Source organism: Lithobates pipiens, unplaced genomic scaffold, assembly GCF_037356315.1.
Source record: "Lithobates pipiens isolate NorthernLeopardFrog02 unplaced genomic scaffold, aLitPip1_a1.2 Scaffold_16, whole genome shotgun sequence".
NCBI classification, from domain to species: Eukaryota; Metazoa; Chordata; class Amphibia; order Anura; family Ranidae; genus Lithobates; species Lithobates pipiens.
In genome coordinates, this window is record NW_027507748.1 from 370,071,028 (window position 1) to 370,092,680 (window position 21,653).

General features: G+C 46.0%; 1 protein-coding gene across 1 annotated transcript in view; it reads left to right on the forward strand.

The window, feature by feature from the left end:
* The window catches only part of INTS2 (integrator complex subunit 2), a 104,837-nt gene that overhangs the window by 14,574 nt on the left and 68,610 nt on the right, over positions 1-21,653 (forward strand). The window contains 5 exon segments of the mRNA XM_077484465.1: positions 6,366-6,496; positions 6,662-6,835; positions 7,651-7,871; positions 9,253-9,378; positions 14,037-14,108. Coding sequence (XP_077340591.1) covers positions 6,366-6,496; positions 6,662-6,835; positions 7,651-7,871; positions 9,253-9,378; positions 14,037-14,108 — 724 coding nt within the window.

The window sequence follows — 21,653 nt, forward strand, 5'->3', positions numbered from 1 at the left end:
CCTTCCATCTTCCCTCCTCGTTGCAGGGGGTCGGAGACGCCGAGCGTTCACTTCCGGCGGAACCGCGTCATCACTGCGTGCCGAGACTTCCGGTTCCGGGTCTCTAAGGGTACAAGGAGGAGAGGGAGAGCCAGCGCTGTGCCTGTAAAGCCCGACCAGCGTCCAGCTATACCGGATTAGCGGCGGGATTCGGAGCGTCAGAGGGGGACCATGGAGGCTATTCCCCAGGATACTCCGGCGGAGACAGGCACCAGCCAAACCCAGGTAGGCTGCTGGGCATGCTATTACTCTGGTGGAGTGGTGGTGTTTGTAGGCTGGGCCCTGTAGTACCCCACGGTGGCGGTTTACTCACAGTGAGGTTGTTTGTTAGTGGTGATTCTAGGAGGGACATGGTTCTGACGCTAAGAAATCCTTTGTCTTCTTATTTTCAGGCTAAAGAGATGCCAAGGGAAGACAAGACGGGCCGCAAAAAGTGTCCTAATTGTGGGAATAGGTTGTCCTCTGGCTCTAACAAAGCCCTATGCAAGCAATGCATTGCAAGCTTGCTTAAATCTGAGGCAGATTCCCCTTTAGCAAAGTTTTTGGGCTCCTTTAAAGAGGAAATGGCGTCGACCTTTAAGTCCCTCCGGGAGTTAATCACTGACGTGGGATCAGCTGCAGCTGCCTCCACGAGTAAAACAACTATAATCTCATCCTCACCATGCCTTACAACACCCAGCTCAGGGGAGCCCCGTATGGTCAGGGAGCCTAGCCCCACGTTGATTAGCCCCGAATCCTCTGACACTGACTCGGGTCAGGAAGAGGATCAAGCAGCATCTAAAGCCTCAAAATATAGATTATCTCTCGAGGAAGTAGATGAGCTAATGGGGGCTATCTATGATACGCTGGAAATTGAGGAGGAAGAAACTCAGTTATCCAGACATGATCAAATGTATGAGGCTCTGGGGAAAAAGAAAGCAAGGGTTTTTCCTATACATAAGGTGCTTTCTGACCTTGTCCTTAAGGAGTGGTCTGAACCAGACAAGAAGGTTTTCTTTCCTAAATCCCTTAAGAGAAGGTTCCCTTTTGATGAGAGCCCAGAGGCGGTCTGGAATAAAAATCCAAAACTAGACGCCCCTCTGTCCAAAATCTCAAAGCAGGCTGATCTGGCCTTTGAGGATATGGGCCACCTGAAAGATCCCATGGACAGGAGAACAGACATCGTCTTAAAGAGGGCCTGGGATGCCTCTATGGCAGGCTTAAAACCAGCTCTAGCCACTTCCTGTGTAGCTAGAAACCTGGAGTTCTGGTTATCGCAACTACAAGAACACTTAAAGGCAGGCACTCCTAGGGGGGAGCTTTTGAAATCTTTCCCTATGCTTTTTAAGGCCACCAGTTTCATCTCTGACGCCTCCACGGACTCCGTTAAATTTACGGCTAAATCTGCAGCACTTTCAGTGGCAGCAAGGAGGTCAGTATGGATGAAAACCTGGGGGGGAGACACGGCGTCTAAAACCCGCCTGTGCAGCGTCCCTTTTACAGGAGACTTAGTCTTCGGGCCTGAATTAGACTCCGCCTTAGAAAGGACGGCGGACAAAAAGAAAACCTTTCCTGCAAAAAAGAAAAATTTTCAAAGAAAAATTTTTCGTCCCTTTAAGGAACCCTCTAAATCAGAGAAGAGTTCAACCCCCAAAAAACATTGGTCGGGACATAAAGGGAAAGGAAAAGGGGGCATACTGTTTAGCCGCCCCAATCAGGATCCCAAACCCCAGTGACGTCAGGGTTCCTGTGGGAGGAAGATTAAGCAAATTTCTTCCTCAATGGGAAGAGACAACCTCGAACGAGTTTGTCTTAAACATAATAAAAAGGGGTCATGCGCTGGAATTTCACAGCAACCCTCCTTCCAAGTTTCTGGTGACAAAGCTTCCAAGTCACTCAGAAAAGGCCAGGGCCTTACCTTTACTAATAGGGGAAATGGTAGATCAAGAAGTATTGACACCAGTCCCTATTCAGGAACAAGGGGACGGTTTTTACTCGCACATCTTTGTGGTAAGAAAACCGTCAGGGAGATTCAGACTAATTATGAACCTCCGTCCACTGAATCGCTCCATCCGTTACAAGAGATTTCGGATGGAGTCCATTTATTCCATAAAGAATCTCCTGCAGAAAGAGACATTTATGGCAACCCTGGACCTAAGGGATGCTTATCTGCACATTCCAATAAGGGAGGAATGCCAGAAATTCCTTCGGATGGCAGTGCAGATAGACACAAAGGTTTACCACTTTCAGTGCAGAGCACTTCCCTTCGGTCTATCATCCTCTCCGAGAATCTTTACCAAGGTTCTCGGAGAGGCTTTAGTTCCTCTGAGGCTTCAATCAGTCTCAATTATCCCCTACCTAGACGATCTGCTCCTAACAGCCCACTCAGAGAGTCGTCTTTCTCAGGACCTAGAATTGACTCAACTCAGTCTGAGTCGATTAGGGTGGATTGTCAGTCAGGAGAAATCCAAGACAACCCCAACACAGGAGATCCTGTATCTGGGGTACTGGATCAAGTCTGTAGATCAGAAAATTATACTGCCGGAAGAAAAGATTTTGAATCTGTGGCAGAGAATATCTTTTCTTCAATGCAGCCCCAAGTGTACGGTGAGGGAAGTAATGTCGGTCTTAGGTCTTATGACGGCAGCCATTCCAGCCGTACAATGGGCCAGGTTCCATCAAAGAGAACTTCAGGGTTTTCTGTTAGAACAATTAAAAGGCAGAGATCTGGAGGAGGAGGTATCGATCCCCTCAAGGGTAAAACGCTCCCTCTGGTGGTGGAAGGACAGGGAGAACCTAAACAAAGGGGTTCATTGGGTCCTTCCTATCACTTCAACACTAACAACGGATGCGAGCAGTTGGGGCTGGGGAGCCCACCTAGGCTCAAGCTGGGTCCAGGACAAGTGGACCCCGGAGGAGAAATGTTTCTCTTCCAATTGGAAAGAACTAACAGCAATCCTGAGAGCTGTTCTAGCTTTCCACCCCGCAATACAGGGTCACCATCTACAAGTCCGTTCAGACAATACGACGGCTGTAGCATACATAAACAAACAAGGAGGAACCAGAAGTCCTCGTTTGATGTTGGTAGCCAGACGCATTCTCCAGTGGGCAGAAGCCAATCTGGAATCCATTTCTGCAGTTCACCTGAAAGGGGAGCTGAACAACAAGGCGGACTTCTTGAGTCGACAGAGGATTTCGAACCAAGAATGGTCCTTACACCCAGAGGCATTCAATCTCATAACAGCTCACTGGGGAGAACCAGAGGTAGACCTTTTTGCGAGCAAGAAAAATGCAAAGGTTCCCAATTTTTTCTCGCTAAACCCAGGAGATCAACCCCTGGCGGTAGATGCCTTGCAAACTCCATGGACTTTCAGTCTGGCGTATGCATTTCCCCCTCTTCATCTCATTCCGAGGGTCCTAGCAAGATTCCTCAAGGAAAAAACCTGTTTGATTCTAGTAGCACCTTTTTGGCCCAGGAGACCGTGGTTCACAACGTTGCTACAATTGACAGACTGTCCGCCTCTAAGACTTCCCTACAGACAGGACCTCCTGTCGCAGGGACCTCTTTACCATCCGCAGGTCGCCACACTGAAGCTGTCAGCGTGGTTACTGAGGAGGAAATCTTAAGGAGTAAGGGCCTGTCAGACGAGGTAATTGCGACCTTACTACAGAGTCGCAAACCAGTCACGAGAGCTATTTACAAAAAAGTCTGGAAAAAATTCAATAGCTGGCTGAATGGCCGGGACATAAATACGGCTAATATTCTACAGTTTTTACAGGAAGGTGTAAACAAGGGTTTAACCCTAAGTACTATTAAAGTACAGATAGCTGCCTTAAGTGTATACCTAGATGAACGCTTACAGGAAAATCCTTTTGTCGCTAGATTCTGTAAGGCAGTCGCTAGACGCAAGCCAGTCAGAATCACAAAAGTCCCATCCTGGGATTTAGCAGTTGTGCTAAAAGCTTTCTTGGGGTCACCCTTTGAGCCTATCTCAGAGGCCTCCCTAAGGCTTATTACCTTTAAGACAGTTCTCCTGGTGGCAATCACTTCAGCCCGTAGGGTCAGTGAAATCCAAGCACTTTCCATCAGGGAACCATTCCTACAGATCCTAGAAGACAGAGTCATTCTAAAGACAGACCCTGGGTTCTTACCAAAGGTAGCATCTAGCTTCCATAGGTCCCAAGATATTGTCCTCCCTTCATTTTGTCAAAATGCAGCAAATGAGAAAGAGGAACGTTTTCATTTATTGGATGTGAGGAGGTGTATTCTAGAATATCTTAAAATAACAAATCCATTCAGAATCTCAGACTCCCTTTTTGTCCTTTTTTCCGGACAGCGTAGGGGACAGAAAGCTTCAAAAGTAACCATAGCTAGATGGATTAGGCTAGCTATAGCAGAGGGGTATAAGGCCTTGAATAGAGATCCTCCTGAGGGTGTTAAAGCTCACTCAACAAGAGCGTTGTCTGCATCCTGGGCAGAAAGAGCTGGTGCCACCCCGGAGCAGGTATGTAAAGCAGCCACATGGTCAAGCTTTTCCACCTTTACAAGGCATTACCGACTGGACTTAATGTCTAGTCAGGATCAGGCCTTTGGGAGGAAAGTCCTCCAGGCCGTGGTCCCCCCCTAATCTGGTAAGTACTTGGGGATCCTCTCAAGGGCTGTCCTGGAAGAACACTTGGGAAAACTGGAGTTAGTACTTACCGGTAACTCCTTTTCCGGTGGTCTTCCAGGACAGCACGATCCCACCCTTTATTTGATTGTAGTGATGTACTAATGTTATTACCTGTTATGGTTTTATATGTTTTTCAGTTCCATCCTTCGGTTCTTGGTGAATGACTGACCAGGGACCTGAGGGACCGCCTTTTGAACTGTGGCAATGTGTTTCCTGTGTCGATGGGAGGAGCTCCATCTCTCAAGGGCTGTCCTGGAAGACCACCGGAAAAGGAGTTACCGGTAAGTACTAACTCCAGTTTTTCCGACAAAATGCTCCGATCGGACATACTCCGATCATGTGTAGAGAATTCCGATTGGACAAAGTGCCACGCATGCTCGGATCAAAATCCTACACCAAAGCTATTGGCTACTAGCGTGAACATAGTCCCGTCATAAGGAAATAACGTCATCACGTCGGATTTTCCGACAGCCTTGTCCGACAGTGTGTACACAACAGTTTCTGACAAAATCCGGCGGATTTGGTTGTCGGAATCTCCGACCGTGTGTACAAGGGCTTAGAGTCTGCAAAAGACTTTCGATTGGGGAGGAGGTTCACATTCCAGCAGGACAATGACCCTAAACATACAGCCAGAGCTACAATGGAATGGTTTAGATCAAAGCATATTCATGTGGTAGAATGGCCCAGTCAAAGTCCAGACTTAAATCCAATTGAGAATCTGTGGCAAGACTTGAAAATTGATGTTCACAGACGCTCTCCATCCAATCTAACAGAGCTTGAGCTATTTTACAAAGAAAAATGGGCACAAATTTCACTCTATAGATGTGCAATGCTGGTAGAGACATCCCCAAAAAGACCTGCAGCTGTAATTGCAGCAAAAGGTGGTTCTACAAAATATTGACTTAGGGAGGCTGAATACAAATGCACGCCACACTTTTCACACATTTCTAAAAAATTGAAAACCATTTATTGTTTTCCTTTCACTTTACAATTATGTGCCACTTTCTGTTGGTCTATCACATAAAATAAATTTTACATTTTTGGTTGTCACATGACAAAATGTGGATGAATACTTTTGGAAGCCTCTGTTTGTGTATATATAATGTAATTGTTATTTATATCCTTTAATCATGATACTGTCTAAATTCATGTTTGAGAGATTTGGGCTACTTTTTTGTTTTATTGTTTTTCTGGCATTAGAAAATTGACAGCTGAAAACGAATGAATAACCTGTTTTCTAACTTTTTTTTTTTTTGCAACAGAAGAAGCCAGTCTTATAGGTCTGCCCTTTAAAATATGTCGTACACCTAGAAGTATTTATTGGGTTTGAGAGGTTTACTTGCCAGTCAGCTTGGCCTCCTCTTAACCTGAAATATTAGTGGACTCCTATCTGGTAGGGCAAAACAGTATTGTACATGGTAATTTTTCAGGTTTAGCAAGGGATTTGTTTTCTTTTAAAAGGCCATTGCAAGACATTCATTTCCCAACCTGTTATATAAAAATGGCATTTAGTCAGAAGTCCTTTGTCATTGTGGAGGTATTTATTAGAATGATGGTCATCAATATGTTCTGTCCACTTGTTGCAAAAATATTATATAATCAAATATTACATTTGCAGATACCTTTATTGCTGTTAAACCACAACCTATTTACATTTCAGTTTTATTTGTGTAGTTTGCAGGAGTTTGATAAAGAATGGAGAGCGTCAGGATGAGGAGAGCACTGGAGGGAGACGAAGAACTGAAGCACTGCGTCAGCTGTGCAAAATGAATCCATCACAAGCCCTCAAAGTGCGAGGCATGGTGGTAAGAACCTGTTGTATGTAGAATGTGAGTAACTTGGTTACTAGCAGTGATGATATCAGTACTATTCTATTAAGCCATGTTCATTCCTTGAAGGATAATCATATACTGTACATATTAACCATGTAAAGGAAAACAGTTGATGCATAATTCCAATTTGTGTGACAGGTAGAAGAATGTCACCTTCCAGGACTTGGTGTCGCTTTGACATTGGACCACACTAAAAATGAGGCAGGTGATGATGGTGTAAGCAACATGGTATGTTTTGTGAGCGGACTTCTACTTGGAACCAATGCAAAAGTTCGTACTTGGTTTGGAACGTTTATTCGCAATGGTCAACTGGTAAGAATCCTGTTCTGTCTGTTAACATTTTGAGAATTTGATTGCCCATAGCAAGCTGTTAGATCTCAAATCACATAGCTTAGGAAAGAAACTAGGGCCGTCTATACACGACTGAACCAGCCGATATTCGAACCATGTATGGGCAGGCTAAATGTACCATGTTGATTTATTGACCTGGGTGCAACAAGCCTGCCAGATTCACTTGTGATTATTGCTAGCAGCTGTTATAGTTGCTGTCAATAATCACGGTCTTCTCCTGGCGGGGGCAGCTGACCCCACCCCCTGCCAGATGCAGACAATTGGGATTCCCCTGTCAACACTGTCTGTGCTAATGAGGGAATCATAACCAGTGGTTGCAGGAAATGTGCACCATGTATGGCAGGCCTTAAGATGTACTGCTATTAAGTAATTTGATTATTTATCAGTTGTAATGGAAGAGATGTTCTTTCTTTATTTGGCAGAGAATAAAGAAAATAGGCTGGAAAATTAGCAATCACAAGAAAATGGTTCCTTTTCAGTTTTTTTAGGTAAACACAGGCAGCCAGCAGCTACTACTAGTAAATAGATTAGCCCTAATTGTACACGCATTGTAACCTTATTATAGAATTTATAACTCCTTAAAAGTACATTTTAGGTATGCTAACTGTTATGTAGTACAATTGCTTGGCTAAACGATCTGTGCGATTTACTGCATATTCACTCAGGTAGATCCTCAGACTGCACAGTTTTTACACCAAAGCAGATTTTACAACTGTTTATAATATATATGTTTGCAAGATGACAAGATTGAATGTATTTTCCCTTCCTATTTTCAGAGAAGAAGAGAAAATAGCAGCTCAGTGCTTTGGCAAATGAGAAAACAGCTGCTCTCTGAGTTGAAAAGCATTCTCCCAGCTGCGAAAAACACACAGATGCCACAAGAGGGAGATCCTGAGCGTGCAGCTTCTCTGTACTGTGGACTCAAAGAAGAGCATGTGGTGAAAGCCAGTTCCCTGCTTCGACTCTACTGTGCATTGATGGGAATTGCTGGCCTTAAGTGCGTAGACAATTCCTTCCTCTTCCTTTCCTTTTCATTGGTTTTGTTATAGTTTAGTACTAATCTGTATCTTATTACCCAACTCTGTTTATGTGAAGAATACTGAGGGATGGCCAAGCTGCATACATGGATATTGACTGTAGCTAATAATATCCATCTATGCTCTAACATACAATTTTAGACTTTAGTTTATAGCTTTTCCATTATGTTGTTTAAATTACTAAAGCTGCAGCGAAAGCTATACTTGCTGGAATGAATGAAATTGTAAATGGTAAAGAAAGGATCGCAATCCTAAAAGTGGTGTATACATCTCACGTGATTTTATTCAGTAGATTTTGAGGAAAAGAAATACCGTATATACTCGAGTATAGGCCGACCCGAATATAAGCCGAGGCCCCCAATTTACCCCCAAAAAAACTGGCAAACTTATTGACTCGTGTATAAGCCGAGGGTGAGACATGCCTGTCCATCCCTGTGTGTGTGTCCGTCCATCCCTGTGTGTCCGTCCATCCCTGTGTGTCCGTCCATCCCTGTGTGTCCGTCCATCCATCCCTGTGTGTGTGTGTGTCCATCCATCCATCCATCCCTGTGTGTGTGTGTCTCCATCCATCCATCCATCCATCCCTGTGTGTGTGTGTCTCCATCCATCCATCCCTGTGTGTGTGTGTCTCCATCCATCCATCCATCCCTGTGTGTGTGTGTATCCATCCATCCCTGTGTGTGTGTGTGTGTGTGTGTGTGTGTGTCCAGCCTACCTGTGTCCCGAGCCTTTGTCCCGAGCCTCCGTCCCGTGCCGTGCCTTGCCTCCGTCCCGTGTCGTGCCTTGCCTTGCCTCCGTCCCGTCCCGTCCCGTGCCGTGCCGTGCCTTGCCTTGCCTCCGTCCCGTGCCCTCTTCGTCGGCGCCTCGGCGGCCATTGTAAAATTCAAAAGCTGCGCCGCCGCCTTCGCCTGTGATAGGCGGAACACTGAATTTCCCAGCAGCCTGTGTTCCGCCTATCACGGACATCGTATCATCCTCGTCCGTAGTACGAGGATGATACGATGTCCGTGATAGGCGGAACACAGGCTGCTGGGAAATTCAGTGTTCCGCCTATCACAGGCGAAGGCGGAGCCGGAGGCGCGGCTTTTGAATTATAGAATGGCCGCTGTCTGTCTGCTCGACACGCTGATCGAGCGGGCAGACAGCGATGACTCGAGTATAAGCCGAGGGGGGCACTTTCAGCCTCAAAAAAGAGGCTGAAAATCTCGGCTTATACTCGAGTATATACGGTAATAAAAAAAAAAAAATCTTTGCCTTGTGTTCTACTTTAACTATGCTCAGACAGCCAGTGTGTTAGTGGTAATTTGTAACTTGTATATTGCATTTGTATTATGCATACAGGCCAACAGATGAAGAGGCTGAACAAGTACTTCAGCTCATGACTAGTCGGCCACCTGCAACTCCTGGTGGGGTTCGTTTTGTCTCCCTTTCTTTCTGTATGTTGCTGGCATTTTCCACGTTGGTCAGGTGAGCTGTATGTAACTTCATTTAACCACTTGCCTACCAGGCACTTACACTCCCTTCCTGCCCAAGCCATTTTTCAGCTGTCGCATTTTGAATGTCAATTGCGTGGTCATTCTACACTGTACCCAAACAAAGTTTTTATCATTTTCTTCATTCAAATAGAGCTTTCTTTTGGTGGTATTTAATCACTGGTGGGTTTTTTTATTTTTTACAAAAAAAAAAGACCAAAAATTTAGAAAATAATTTTTTTTTACTTTTTTTTTCTGTCAGTAAATTTTGTAACAAAATTTTTTCGCCTGCACTGATGGGCTGAACTGGTGGGCATTGACGGGGTGGCACTTATGGGCACTGATGAGGCACTAATATGCCACACTTATGGGCACTGGGCACTGATAGGCGTCATGGATAGGCAGTACTGATGGGCGACACTGATGGGCATTATTGATGGGCAGCACTAATAGGTGGCACTGATTGCCAGCACTGAGTGGCATCTCTAATGGGCACTGATTGGCACTTGTGGGAACTGATAGCTGGCATTGGTGGGCACTGATTGGTGACTATTGTAATCAGGGCACTGATGATCAGTGTCCTGATTACATTCCTAGATGTCCCCCTGGGAGGAGATGCCATTGATATCGAATCTCCTCTCCTCGCACTCTGTCAGTGTGAGGCGAGGAGAGCCGATTACTGGCACTTCCTTGTTTACATGCGATCGGCTGTGATCGGACACAGCCGATCACATGTTTAAAGAACCAGGCACCTTTTTAACATCAGCATAGCTGGTCTGGGGGGAGGGGGGTATTAAATGTACTAGCGGATTTAAATACACTAACAAATTGAAGCCAAACTCCAGCTCACACTGCAGTTATACATGCAGTTACAGCAGCAGTGTATTTTTAATTTGCGATGAAGGTTTTACATAAATAAAGACTGACCTCTGTAATTACTCCTGTTAGTGGTAAATGGTTTGTCTCAACACTCTAAACTGCTACATCAGCAGAACAACCTGTTCTGTTGAAAAACAGACTTACTGGCAGGATCACCAGAATAAAATCGACCACTTCCAGCCCAAGTATGTCATATGAGGTCCTGGACTTTGAGTGGAGATATCATGCAGGCATCATTCAGATATATATTTTTTTTTCATTAGGCCATTCCCTGCAAAGTAAAAGCCACTTGATTGCTTTTACAGGTATCGGGAGGGGACGCCCCCTTCCACCCCCTCCAGTGCTTTTTAAAGAACTTTCATTTTGTAATGCAGTCATCGCATCTAAGGCCGCGTACACACGGGCGGACTGTTCGCCCAACCTTGTCCGCTGAACAGTGTTTGGGCGGACAGTCCGCTCGTGTGTGGGCTTTCAGCGGACAGTTTCAGCGGACAGTTGGACGGACAAAGTCTTTCGGAAATTCCGAAAAACTGTCCGCTGAAACTGTGTTTGAGCGAACAGTCCGCCCGTGTGTGGGCCTGTCCGCTGTACTTTCGAAATGAGCGGACTGTTCCCGCTCGGAAAGTCCGCCCATTTCGAGCGCGTGTACAGGTAGGCGGGGCCGCGAAGGAGACGTCGCGGGCTCCGCCGCCTGGAATGGGCTTAAAGGGGAACCCCAACGCCGAAAAAAATCGGCGTGGGGGTTCCCCCAAAGTCCACACCAGACCCTTGTCCGAGCACGCTACCCGGCCGGCCAGGAAAGGGGGGCGAGCGAGCGCGCCCCCCCTCCTGAGCCGTACCAGGCCGCGTGCCCTCAACATGGGGGGGTGCCTTGGGGAAGGGGGGGCCGCGCGGCCCCCCCACCCCAAAGCACCTTGTCCCCATGTTGATGAGGACAAGGGCCTCTTCCCGACAACCCTGGCCGTTGGTTGTCGGGGTCTGCGGGCGGGGGGCTTATCGGAATCCGGGAGCCCCCTTTAAGAAGGGGGCCCCCGGATACCGGCCCCCCACCCTATGTGAATGAGTATGGGGTACAATGTACCCCTACCCATTCACCTGTGAAATAAAGTACAAAAAAAAACACAACACAGGGGAAAAAATATTTTATTGCACAGCTCCGGGGGTCTTCCGTCTTCGGGGGTCTTCTCGCCGGACTCCTCCGCTATGTGTGTGTAGCTCTTTTACTAGCGGAGGAGTCCGGCTTTCTTCCTCCCCGCCGCCGGCCTCTTCTCCCGACTTCGGGGGTCTTGTCCCCCTCTTCGGTTCTTCTGCCGGGCCACCGCGCCTTCTTGTAGCTCTTTTACAGGCGGTGGCCCGGTCTTCTGTCGCCGCTGCCTTCCGTTCTTCTGTCGCCGCCTTCGGTTCTTCTGCCGGGCCACCGCGCCTTCTTGTAGCTCTTTTACAGGCGGTGGCCCGGTCTTCTGTCGCCGCTGTCGTCGCCGCCGCCGCCGCCTTCCGTTCTTGTTCTTCTTCTTGTTCTTCTTCTTCTTCTTCTCCTGGAGATGTTGACTCGACGAGCTCTCCGGCCGGAATGCCAGGGCCGCGCTGTGCGGTCACTTATATAGTGACAATGGGGCGGTGTCACATGGTATATGTCACATGGGTTGGTCACATGGGTTGATGTCACATGGGGACTATGACATCGTAAGGGGGCGGGGTCACCATGTGACCAACCCATGTGACATATACCATGTGACACCGCCCCATTGTCACTATATAAGTGACCGCACAGCGCGGCCCTGGCATTCCGGCCGGAGAGAGCGACGTGTCAACATCTCCTGGGGAAGAAGAAGAAGAAGAACAAGAAGAAGAACAAGAACGGAAGGCGGCGGCGGCGGCGACGACAGCGGCGACAGAAGACCGGGCCACCGCCTGTAAAAGAGCTACAAGAAGGCGCGGTGGCCCGGCAGAAGAACCGAAGAGGGGGACAAGACCCCCGAAGTCGGGAGAAGAGGCCGGCGGCGGGGAGGAAGAAAGCCGGACTCCTCCGCTAGTAAAAGAGCTACACACAGATAGCGGAGGAGTCCGGCGAGAAGACCCCCGAAGACGGAAGACCCCCGGAGCTGTGCAATAAAATATTTTTTCCCTGTGTTGTGTTTTTTTTTGTACTTTATTTCACAGGTGAATGGGTAGGGGTACATTGTACCCCATACTCATTCACATAGGGTGGGGGGCCGGTATCCGGGGGCCCCCTTCTTAAAGGGGGCTCCCGGATTCCGATAAGCCCCCCGCCCGCAGACCCCGACAACCAACGGCCAGGGTTGTCGGGAAGAGGCCCTTGTCCTCATCAACATGGGGACAAGGTGCTTTGGGGTGGGGGGGCCGCGCGGCCCCCCCTTCCCCAAGGCACCCCCCCATGTTGAGGGCACGCGGCCTGGTACGGCTCAGGAGGGGGGGCGCGCTCGCTCGCCCCCCTTTCCTGGCCGGCCGGGTAGCGTGCTCGGACAAGGGTCTGGTGTGGACTTTGGGGGAACCCCCACACCGATTTTTTTCGGCGTTGGGGTTCCCCTTTAAGCCCATTCCAGGCGGCGGAGCCCGCGACGTCTCCTTCGCGGGCCCCGCCTACCTGTACACGCGCTCGAAATGGGCGGATTTGCCTCCGCCTTACGTGGGCGAGTCCGTTCATTTCAAAAGTTGAGCGAACTGTTTGGCAAACAGTTTGCTGAAACAGTCCGCTCGTGTGTGGGCAAGTCCGCTCATGCAAATTTTGAGCGGACTGTTTGCCGAAACTGTTTGACGAACAAGGTTGGGCAAACAGTCCGCGCGTGTGTACGCGGCCTAAGAATTGGTAAACTGGAACTTAATAAATGTTTGCTTCTGGGTTTAATACCTAAGTCATAGTAAACCTGGAATCCTACATTAAATGACCAGGACCCTTCTATAATTAGTAGTATCACTGACAGAGATACTTGTGGGTAAAAGGGACTGAAAAATATTTTGCCATAGAGAAGTGTGTTTCCTGTGCGCAAACTATATTAGCCTTTGAGTAACAAATTATCTGAATGCCTAAATATTAGGGGAATTGAGCTGCTTGATAAAGCAAAAATAACAGCCATTGTGGAAGGGTAGACATTCCCCAAGAATTATTGCTCTACCTGTTCCTTCTTCCACAGGGCAGGTGCCCCCCTTTCTCTGGTAGATCAAAGGAAAGGGAAGATGAAAAGTAACATGGGCCAAGGTGGCCTAAAATGTAAACCCAAAGAGGGGAAAAAAAAAACAGAAACCTAAGGTCAATGTGTGGGAAACCTGTGGCATACTGGGTAGTCACCAGTCAAATCACCTGATGAGAGAAGCAGTGGCTGTTTTGCCACCAGGTTTAAAGACTGCTTATGAGCTTTTAGGAGGATTGCTACTTTGTTGCAGAAGTATAGGAGTTTTACAATTCTATCCATGGGGAATCCATCTCATTGCCTCCTAGAGCCCTGTAGGCACTCTCAATTTCCAGTTGCTCAAATGGAATAGACATGCCAGACCCTGGAAAAGGCTGTTGTAATTGCATTGAGGGCTCTTACAGTTCGGGAATACCCATAATGTTAAAGTTCTGTACTGGAGTGATTCTCGGCATCCCCAATTTTGGCCAGAAATTGCATCCGATATTGGTGGCTTAGTGCATGCACCCCGTGTCCAAATTTTTTTAAATGTTTCCGTTTCTTATGGTGACATGTTAAACTTTCCAATGACTTGAATAGTTGATGCAATTATAAAGTGAATTGTTACTTTTTTTTTTTTTTACAGCACCCCAGAACAAGAGCAATTGATGCTGACTTGGCTAAGCTGGATGATTAAAGAGGAGGCTTATTTTGAAAGGTAGTTTGATTAGTTATTTGTACATTTTCTGTAAAAGAATAAAAATTTAGCATTGGCTTGTTATGGGAACATGAATGCAGAATGTATAATCAATGAAAGAATGTTCTACAGACAGGTAATATTTTAATTTTCTCATTCATTGCGGAATTCAGGATTTCTTAGATTAAGTTATACTGCCACCTATGGTAAAAATGGACACTGGCAACAAAAAAAAGTCCGTACAGGATACATTTGGCTGCAACCATATGCCTGTTTTTTGCTGGTGTCTTTAGGAGAGTGGACATGTTGTTTTCTTGTTTGGAAGATGTTTGTACTAATAACTGCTGCTGGTAGATTTATGCTGCATAAGTTAAACCGTGGAAAGTGCTCCAGTCAGCCAACGAGTACTGGTAAACTCATGCTGAGTAAGTTAAATCCTGGAAGTTGCCTGTTTTATACTGGTGTTCCCTGTGACGGCCCTGCATTTCTGGAAGTTTGCTGGATTAAGTTCTCCTCAGTTGGATACTTAAAATACGTATGTGGTGCTTGCTACAGAAGCAGTTAGAGTTAAAAGTTAAAATTCTTCCATTATTGTGGGTTTTCCGTTTACTTTATGTATTTGTAAGTTGGTCATATGGGGTGGGGGAGTCGTCTCCTTTTTCTTTTTTTTTGGCCTATGAGCTTTACAGGGATGGGTTACCATTCTACTTTGACCACCTCCTTTACTACCTACACCTGGTGATGCAGCACTAAATAGGAGGCAGTGTGTAATATTGCACATATGCTCCTAGTGCTTTCTAGTTCCCTCTTGGAGCTTCACAGCCGATGATTCATTCTGTTGGTGTTGATTATGCTAGCTGCTGCTTACTTGCAGTATTGTTGAACTAGCTCTACCATTAAATGCAAAGTATATTGCTTAGACACAATGCAGTCCTTCCCCCCTCCTTCCTTTTCTCCCTATCCTCGGGTGGAAGAGGCATCGGAGGCACATCCTCAAGCTGAGGGGGAGGAAGCTGTCGAGGATCAAGAATCCTATGCAGAGTCTCAATCACACAAGGAGGATTACGGGGTTTAGGACTGGCTCAGACAGACAAGATCACAGTGGGTATCCTAGTGGTTATGGTGGACACTAACTTGAAATGATCACTTCCAAATTCCTGTTCTCCAAAAGTTACTAGATGTGGGTTCTGGTGGCTGCCATGAAACCTCAAATATTTCTTGGTGCACCCTCATGTACATCATAAATCACATGCATACTTCTTGCTCTCAAGAAGTCATGTGTTTTTTATGATGTAATGCGTAAGGGCACAGCCAGGGATGTCCTTGCACAGTCCAGGTATCGACCAGGCACCAGGACAGAATGGTGCTGACCATTCTTAAGGGGATATACACATTACCCGCAGTGCACTGAATCAGTGTACTTGTACATGTGAGTGTATTTTACTTGTTTTTAATAAATAATTATTTTATCGAAAGTACTATGGTTACAATGTTTTTATTATGAGCTACAGTTTCTGGTGGAGGCTGGAGTTGTATTGTGTAAAGAGGAAACGACTGCTGGTTCGGTCTGTAAAGTGGAAGGCATCTCTAGAGGAGAGTGGAGGTCCCAAGACAGGGAGTGTGGATAACGTTATTTAACCCCTTAAGGGGGAAGGCATTGATTGACTTATAGTGTGTACAGGTAAATAATGCATATAGACAGAATGTACTTGACAATGCTTAATTCAGAGTAGGCTTTAGACGATATGTACATTAGAGAGTATTGCCGACCATGTTTCGGACTTTCCGTCCTTTTTCCGAGGCAAGATAAAGTCTCATAAATACATAATCTAGAATGTAAATATACAAATTAGGCAAGTATAAACAAAGATGTAGGGCAATGACCACATTGAAACCATGGTAATAAAGCTAGTAGAGGCTAACATTACTTACAGGTCTAGCACAGCATCAGTGTTCAGCAGCAGGGGGTCATGTACTCAAAATTTATTTAAAACCTGCCAACAAGGCAAAAGGATGCCGGTATTCTCGGTCTATTGGTTTGAAATCCCTAGGGGTACTAGCTGTGCCTTTTGAGCACTAGGCTTCTATTTTTTTTTTTTTGCAGTTTTTTCTGGAATGCTGATAGACCAGCCTTCCACTCACCACCATTCTGCACACAATTGTCTGTATAGTGTGCACATATAGGTTAAATGTACAGGTGAGAGCATATTGAGCATGGTGTGTTGGAACACAAAAAACATGTGGATTTGAAATGGGTTAATCACCTTGGAGCACATTTCTTTGAACGTAATAATTTTTTAAGAACTTTGAGCATGCATGGGGAAGGTATTTCATCTAATATATGGGGATTGGAGGATGGAAAAATGTGGATGATATAATTTGTGTGATATTTAGTAGTTTCATTTACAGCATGCTGGACAATTTTTTATTTTTCTAACCACATAATTACCCACGAGACTGTGGGTAAAAACACACTCTTACCTCTCGAAAAGAAGGTGAAGGTGACTGTTCAGAATCCGTGAAAAGTTCTTCTCATAAACATCAAGCCTTAGGACCTACCGTATATACTCGAGTATAAGCCGAGATTTTCAGCCTCTTTTTTGAGGCTGAAAGTGCCCCCCTCGGCTTATACTCGAGTCATCGCTGTCTGCCCGCTCGATCAGCGTGTCGAGCAGACAGACAGCGGCCATTCTATAATTCAAAAGCCGCGCCTCCGGCTCCGCCTTCGCCTGTGATAGGCGGAACACTGAATTTCCCAGCAGCCTGTGTTCCGCCTATCACGGACATTGTATCATCCTCGTACTACGGACGAGGATGATACGATGTCCGTGATAGGCGGAACACAGGCTGCTGGGAAATTCAGTGTTCCGCCTATCACAGGCGAAGGCGGCGGCGCAGCTTTTGAATTTTACAATGGCCGCCGAGGCGCCGACGAAGAGGGCACGGGACGGAGGCAAGGCAAGGCACGGCACGGCACGGCACGGGACGGGACGGGACGGAGGCAAGGCACGGCACGGGACGGAGGCAAGGAGGCAAGGCACGGGACGGAGGCTCGGGACAAAGGCTCGGGACACAGGTAGGCTGGACACACACCACACACACACACACACACACACACACACACACACACACACACACACACACACACACACACACACACACACACACACACACACACACACACACGGATGGAGACACACACACAGGGATGGATGGATACACACACACACAGGGATGGATGGATGGATGGAGACACACACACACAGGGATGGATGGATGGATGGAGACACACACACACAGGGATGGATGGATGGATGGACACACACACACACAGGGATGGATGGACGGACACACAGGGATGGACAGACACACAGGGATGGACGGACACACAGGGATGGACGGACACACACACAGGGATGGACAGGCATGTCTCACCCTCGGCTTATACACGAGTCAATAAGTTTGCCAGTTTTTTTGGGGGTAAATTGGGGGCCTCGGCTTATATTCGGGTCGGCCTATACTCGAGTATATACGGTACTCATTTCTTCGACTCCAAGTGGAGTGCCTGAGGTCATTGGAAAGTCTCTCAATTCGGGCCTGCATGAAGGTTCTGGAGAAGATACTAGCAACATTGATGCCATTCCTTGTGCCCAGTTGCACTCCAGAGCTCCTCAGCTTAATATCCTTTCATTATGAGACAAACGTCAGGAGTCCTTGGCTCTACCAATGCATCTCACTGCCAAGACTCGGTCAGCTCTTAAATGGTAGGTTTTATTTTAACAGTGAGAGACAGAATAACAACAAAAATCCAGAAAAACACATTTAAAAAAAATAAGTTTTATAACTTGATTTGTATTTTAATGAGGGACATAAGTATTTGATTCCTTTGCAAAACATGACTTGGTACTTGATGGCAAAACCCTTGTTGGCAATCAGAGGTCAGTCGTTTCTTGTAGTTGGCCACCAGGTTTGCATACATCTCAGGAGGGATTTTGTCCCACTCCTCTTTACAGATCCTATCCAAGTCATTAAGGTTTAGAGGGTGATGTTTGGTAACTCGAACCTTCAGCTCCCTCCACATATTTTCTATGGGATTAAGGTCTGGAGACTGGCTAGGCCACTCCAGGACCTTAATGTTGCTTCTTTTTTAGCCACTCCTTTGTAGCCTTGGCCACGTGTTTTGGGTCATTGTCATGCTGAAATACAGTGCTTTGCGAAAGTATTTGGCCCCCTTGAACTTTTCAACCTTTTGCCACATTTCAGGCTCCAAACATAAAGATATACAATTTTAATTTTTTGTGAAGAATCACCAACAAGTGGGACACAATTGCGAAGTGGAACGAAATCTATTGGATAATTTTAAACTTTTTTAGCAAATAAAAAATTGAAAAGTGGTGCGTGCAAAATTATTCGGCCCCTTTACTTTCAGTGCAGCAAACTCACTCCAGAAGTTCAGCGAGGATCTCTGAATGATCCAATGTTGTCCTAAATGACTGATGGTGATAAATAGAATCCACCTGTGTGTAATCAAGTCTCTGTATAAATGCACCTGCTCTGTGATAGTCTCAGGGTTCTGTTGAAAGCGCAGAGAGCATCATGACGACCAAGGAACACACCAGGCAGGCCCGTAATACTGTTGTGGAGAAGTTTAAAGCCGCATTTGGATACAAAAAGATTTCCCAAGCTTTAAACATCCCAAGGAGCACTGTGCAAGCGATCGTTTTGAAATGGAAGGAGTATCAGACCACTGCAAATCTACCAAGACCTGGCCGTCCCTCTAAACTTTCAGCTCAGACAAGGAGAAGACTGATCCGAGATGCAGCCAAGAGGCCCATGATCACTCTGGATGAACTGCAGAGAACTACAGCTGAGGTGGGAGAGTCTGTCCATAGGACAACAATCAGTCGTACACTGCACAAATCTGGCCTTTATGGAAGAGTGGCAAGAAGAAAGCCATTTCTCAAAGATATCCATAAAAAGTCTCGTCTAAAGTTTGCCACAAGCCACCTGGGAGACACACCAAACATGTGGAAGAAGGTGCTCTGGTCAGATGAAACCAAAATCGAACTTTTTGCCCACAATACAAAACGATATGTTTGGCGTAAAAGCAACACAGCTCATCATCCTCAACACACCATCCCCACTGTCAAACATGGTGGTGGCAGCATCATGGTTTGGGCCTGCTTTTCTTCAGCAGGGACAGGGAAGATGGTTAAAATTGAGGGGAAGATGGATGCAGCCAAATTTAGGACCATTCTGGATGAAAACCTGTTGGAGTCTGCAAAAGACGCTGCAAAAGATACAGCAAAATCTACAAAGGAATGGTTCACAAATAAACTTATCCAGGTGTTAGAATGGCCAAGTCAAAGTCCAGACCTGAATCCAATCGAGAATCTGTGGAAAGAGCTGAAAACTGCTGTTCACAAACGCTCTCCATCCAACCTCACTGAGCTCGAGCTGTTTTGCAAGGAAGAATGGGCAAGAATTTCAGTTTCTCTATGTGCAAAACTGATAGAGACATACCCCAAGCGGCTTGCAGCTTTAATCGCAGCAAAAGGTGGCTCTACAAAGTATTAACGCAAGGGGGGCGAATAATTTTGCACGCCCGACTTTTAATTTTTTTATTAGTTAAAAAAAGTTTCAAAAATCCAATAGATTTCGTTCCACTTCACAAATGTGTCCCACTTGTTGGTTGATTTATTCACAAAAAATAAAATTTTTATATCTTTATGTTTGAAATCTGAAAGGTGGCAAACGTTTGAAAAGTTCAAGGGGGCCGAATACTTTCACAAGGCACTGTATACCCATCCATGACCCATTTTCAATGCCCTGACTGAGAGAAGGAGGTTCTTACCCAAGATTTGATGGTAAATGGCCCATCCATCGTCCCATTGATTCAGCGAAGTTGTCCTGTCTTCTTAGCAGAAAAGCGCCCCCAAAGCATAATGTTTCCACCTCCATGTTTGACGGTGGAGATGGTGTCTCTGGGGTCCTCCTCCAAACATGGCGAGCTGAATTGATGCCAAAGAGCTTGATTTTGGTTTCATCTGACCACAGCACTTTCACCCAGTTCTCCTCTGAATCATTCAGATGTTCGTTGGCAAACTTCAGATGGGCCTATACATGTGCTTTCTTGAGCAGGGGGACCTTGCGGACACTGCAGGATTTCAGTCCTCCACGGCGTAGTGTGTTGCCAATTTTTTTCTTGGTGACTATGGTCCCAGCTGCCTTGAGATCATTGAGAAAATTCTCCCGTGTTGTTCTTGGATGATTCCTCACTGTTATCATGATCATTAAAACTCCATGAGATGAGATCCTGCGTGGAGACCCAGACCAAGGGAGATGGACAGTTATGTTGTGTTTCTTCCATTTGCGAATAATCGCACCAACTGTTGTCACCCTCTCACCAAGCTGCTTGGCAATGGTCTTGTAGCCCATTCCAGCCTTGTGTAGGTCCACAATCTTGTCCCTGACATCCTTGGACAGCTCTTTGGTCTTGGCCATTATGGAGAGATTGGAATCTGATTGCTTCTGTGGACAGGTGTCTTTTATACAGGTAACAAGCTGAGATTAGGAGCACACCTGGGAGTCAGAACTCTTGCTGATTGATAGGGGATCAAATACTTATTTCATTCATTAAAATGCAAATCAATTTTATAACTTTTTTGAAATGTGTTTTTCTGGATATTTTTTCTTTTTATTCCGTCTCTAACTGTTAAAATAAACCTACCATCAAAGTTATTGAGCGATCATTTCTTTTTCAGTGAGCAAACGTACAAAATCAGCAGGGGATCAAATACTTTTTTTCCCCTCACTGTACTTTTGTCTTTCACCTCAACCTGGACTCCCTTATCCTCATCATCATCCATCATCATCCATCATCATCCATCATCATCCTCATCATCATCGTCATCATCATCATCCTACAATTTTTGTACTTTGGTGTAAAATCCTTTTCGTGGAGTTCATTGAGTGACCTCCGTCTCTTCCCTTCCAAGTAGATTTTGCTACCACTGTATCCTGTACTTGCCACTGGCTTTTGTTGCCTGTGTCCATGTCTAAAGTAGGCAACGGTGTAACCTGGCAATTTAAGAATTCCTGTGTCCCTCAATTGACTCTGAGAAAAACATTTTGCAATGAGTACAAAATTCTTATTTTCTCTTTAAATTTTTATCCTTGGATTTATAAAATTTAATTGCACATTGTTGTCCATTTATATTCTGTAGATATTGCCATTGAAAGATTCAGCAAGTGCACTGACATGCTATCTAGCTGATTCTCCCTAAACTAAAATAACATGACCAGTCTCTGTAAAAAGAAAAATCCACCGCTCCAGGCTGATCCACCAAGAAACTGGCCACTCCAAACAAGTAGGGGTCCAAAGTGCAGGCTGATTGCACTAGCCAAATGGAGGAACCGAAAAAACTCTGGATAGCCGCACTCCGGATCAGGTAAAATAAGTTGTGCCTTTATTAATTCCACCAAAAAAAACCTTCACATCATACGAGTTACAGCAGCAGAGGGAATGTAGAACAGGGAATACTGACGCGTTTCACGCTAAAATTA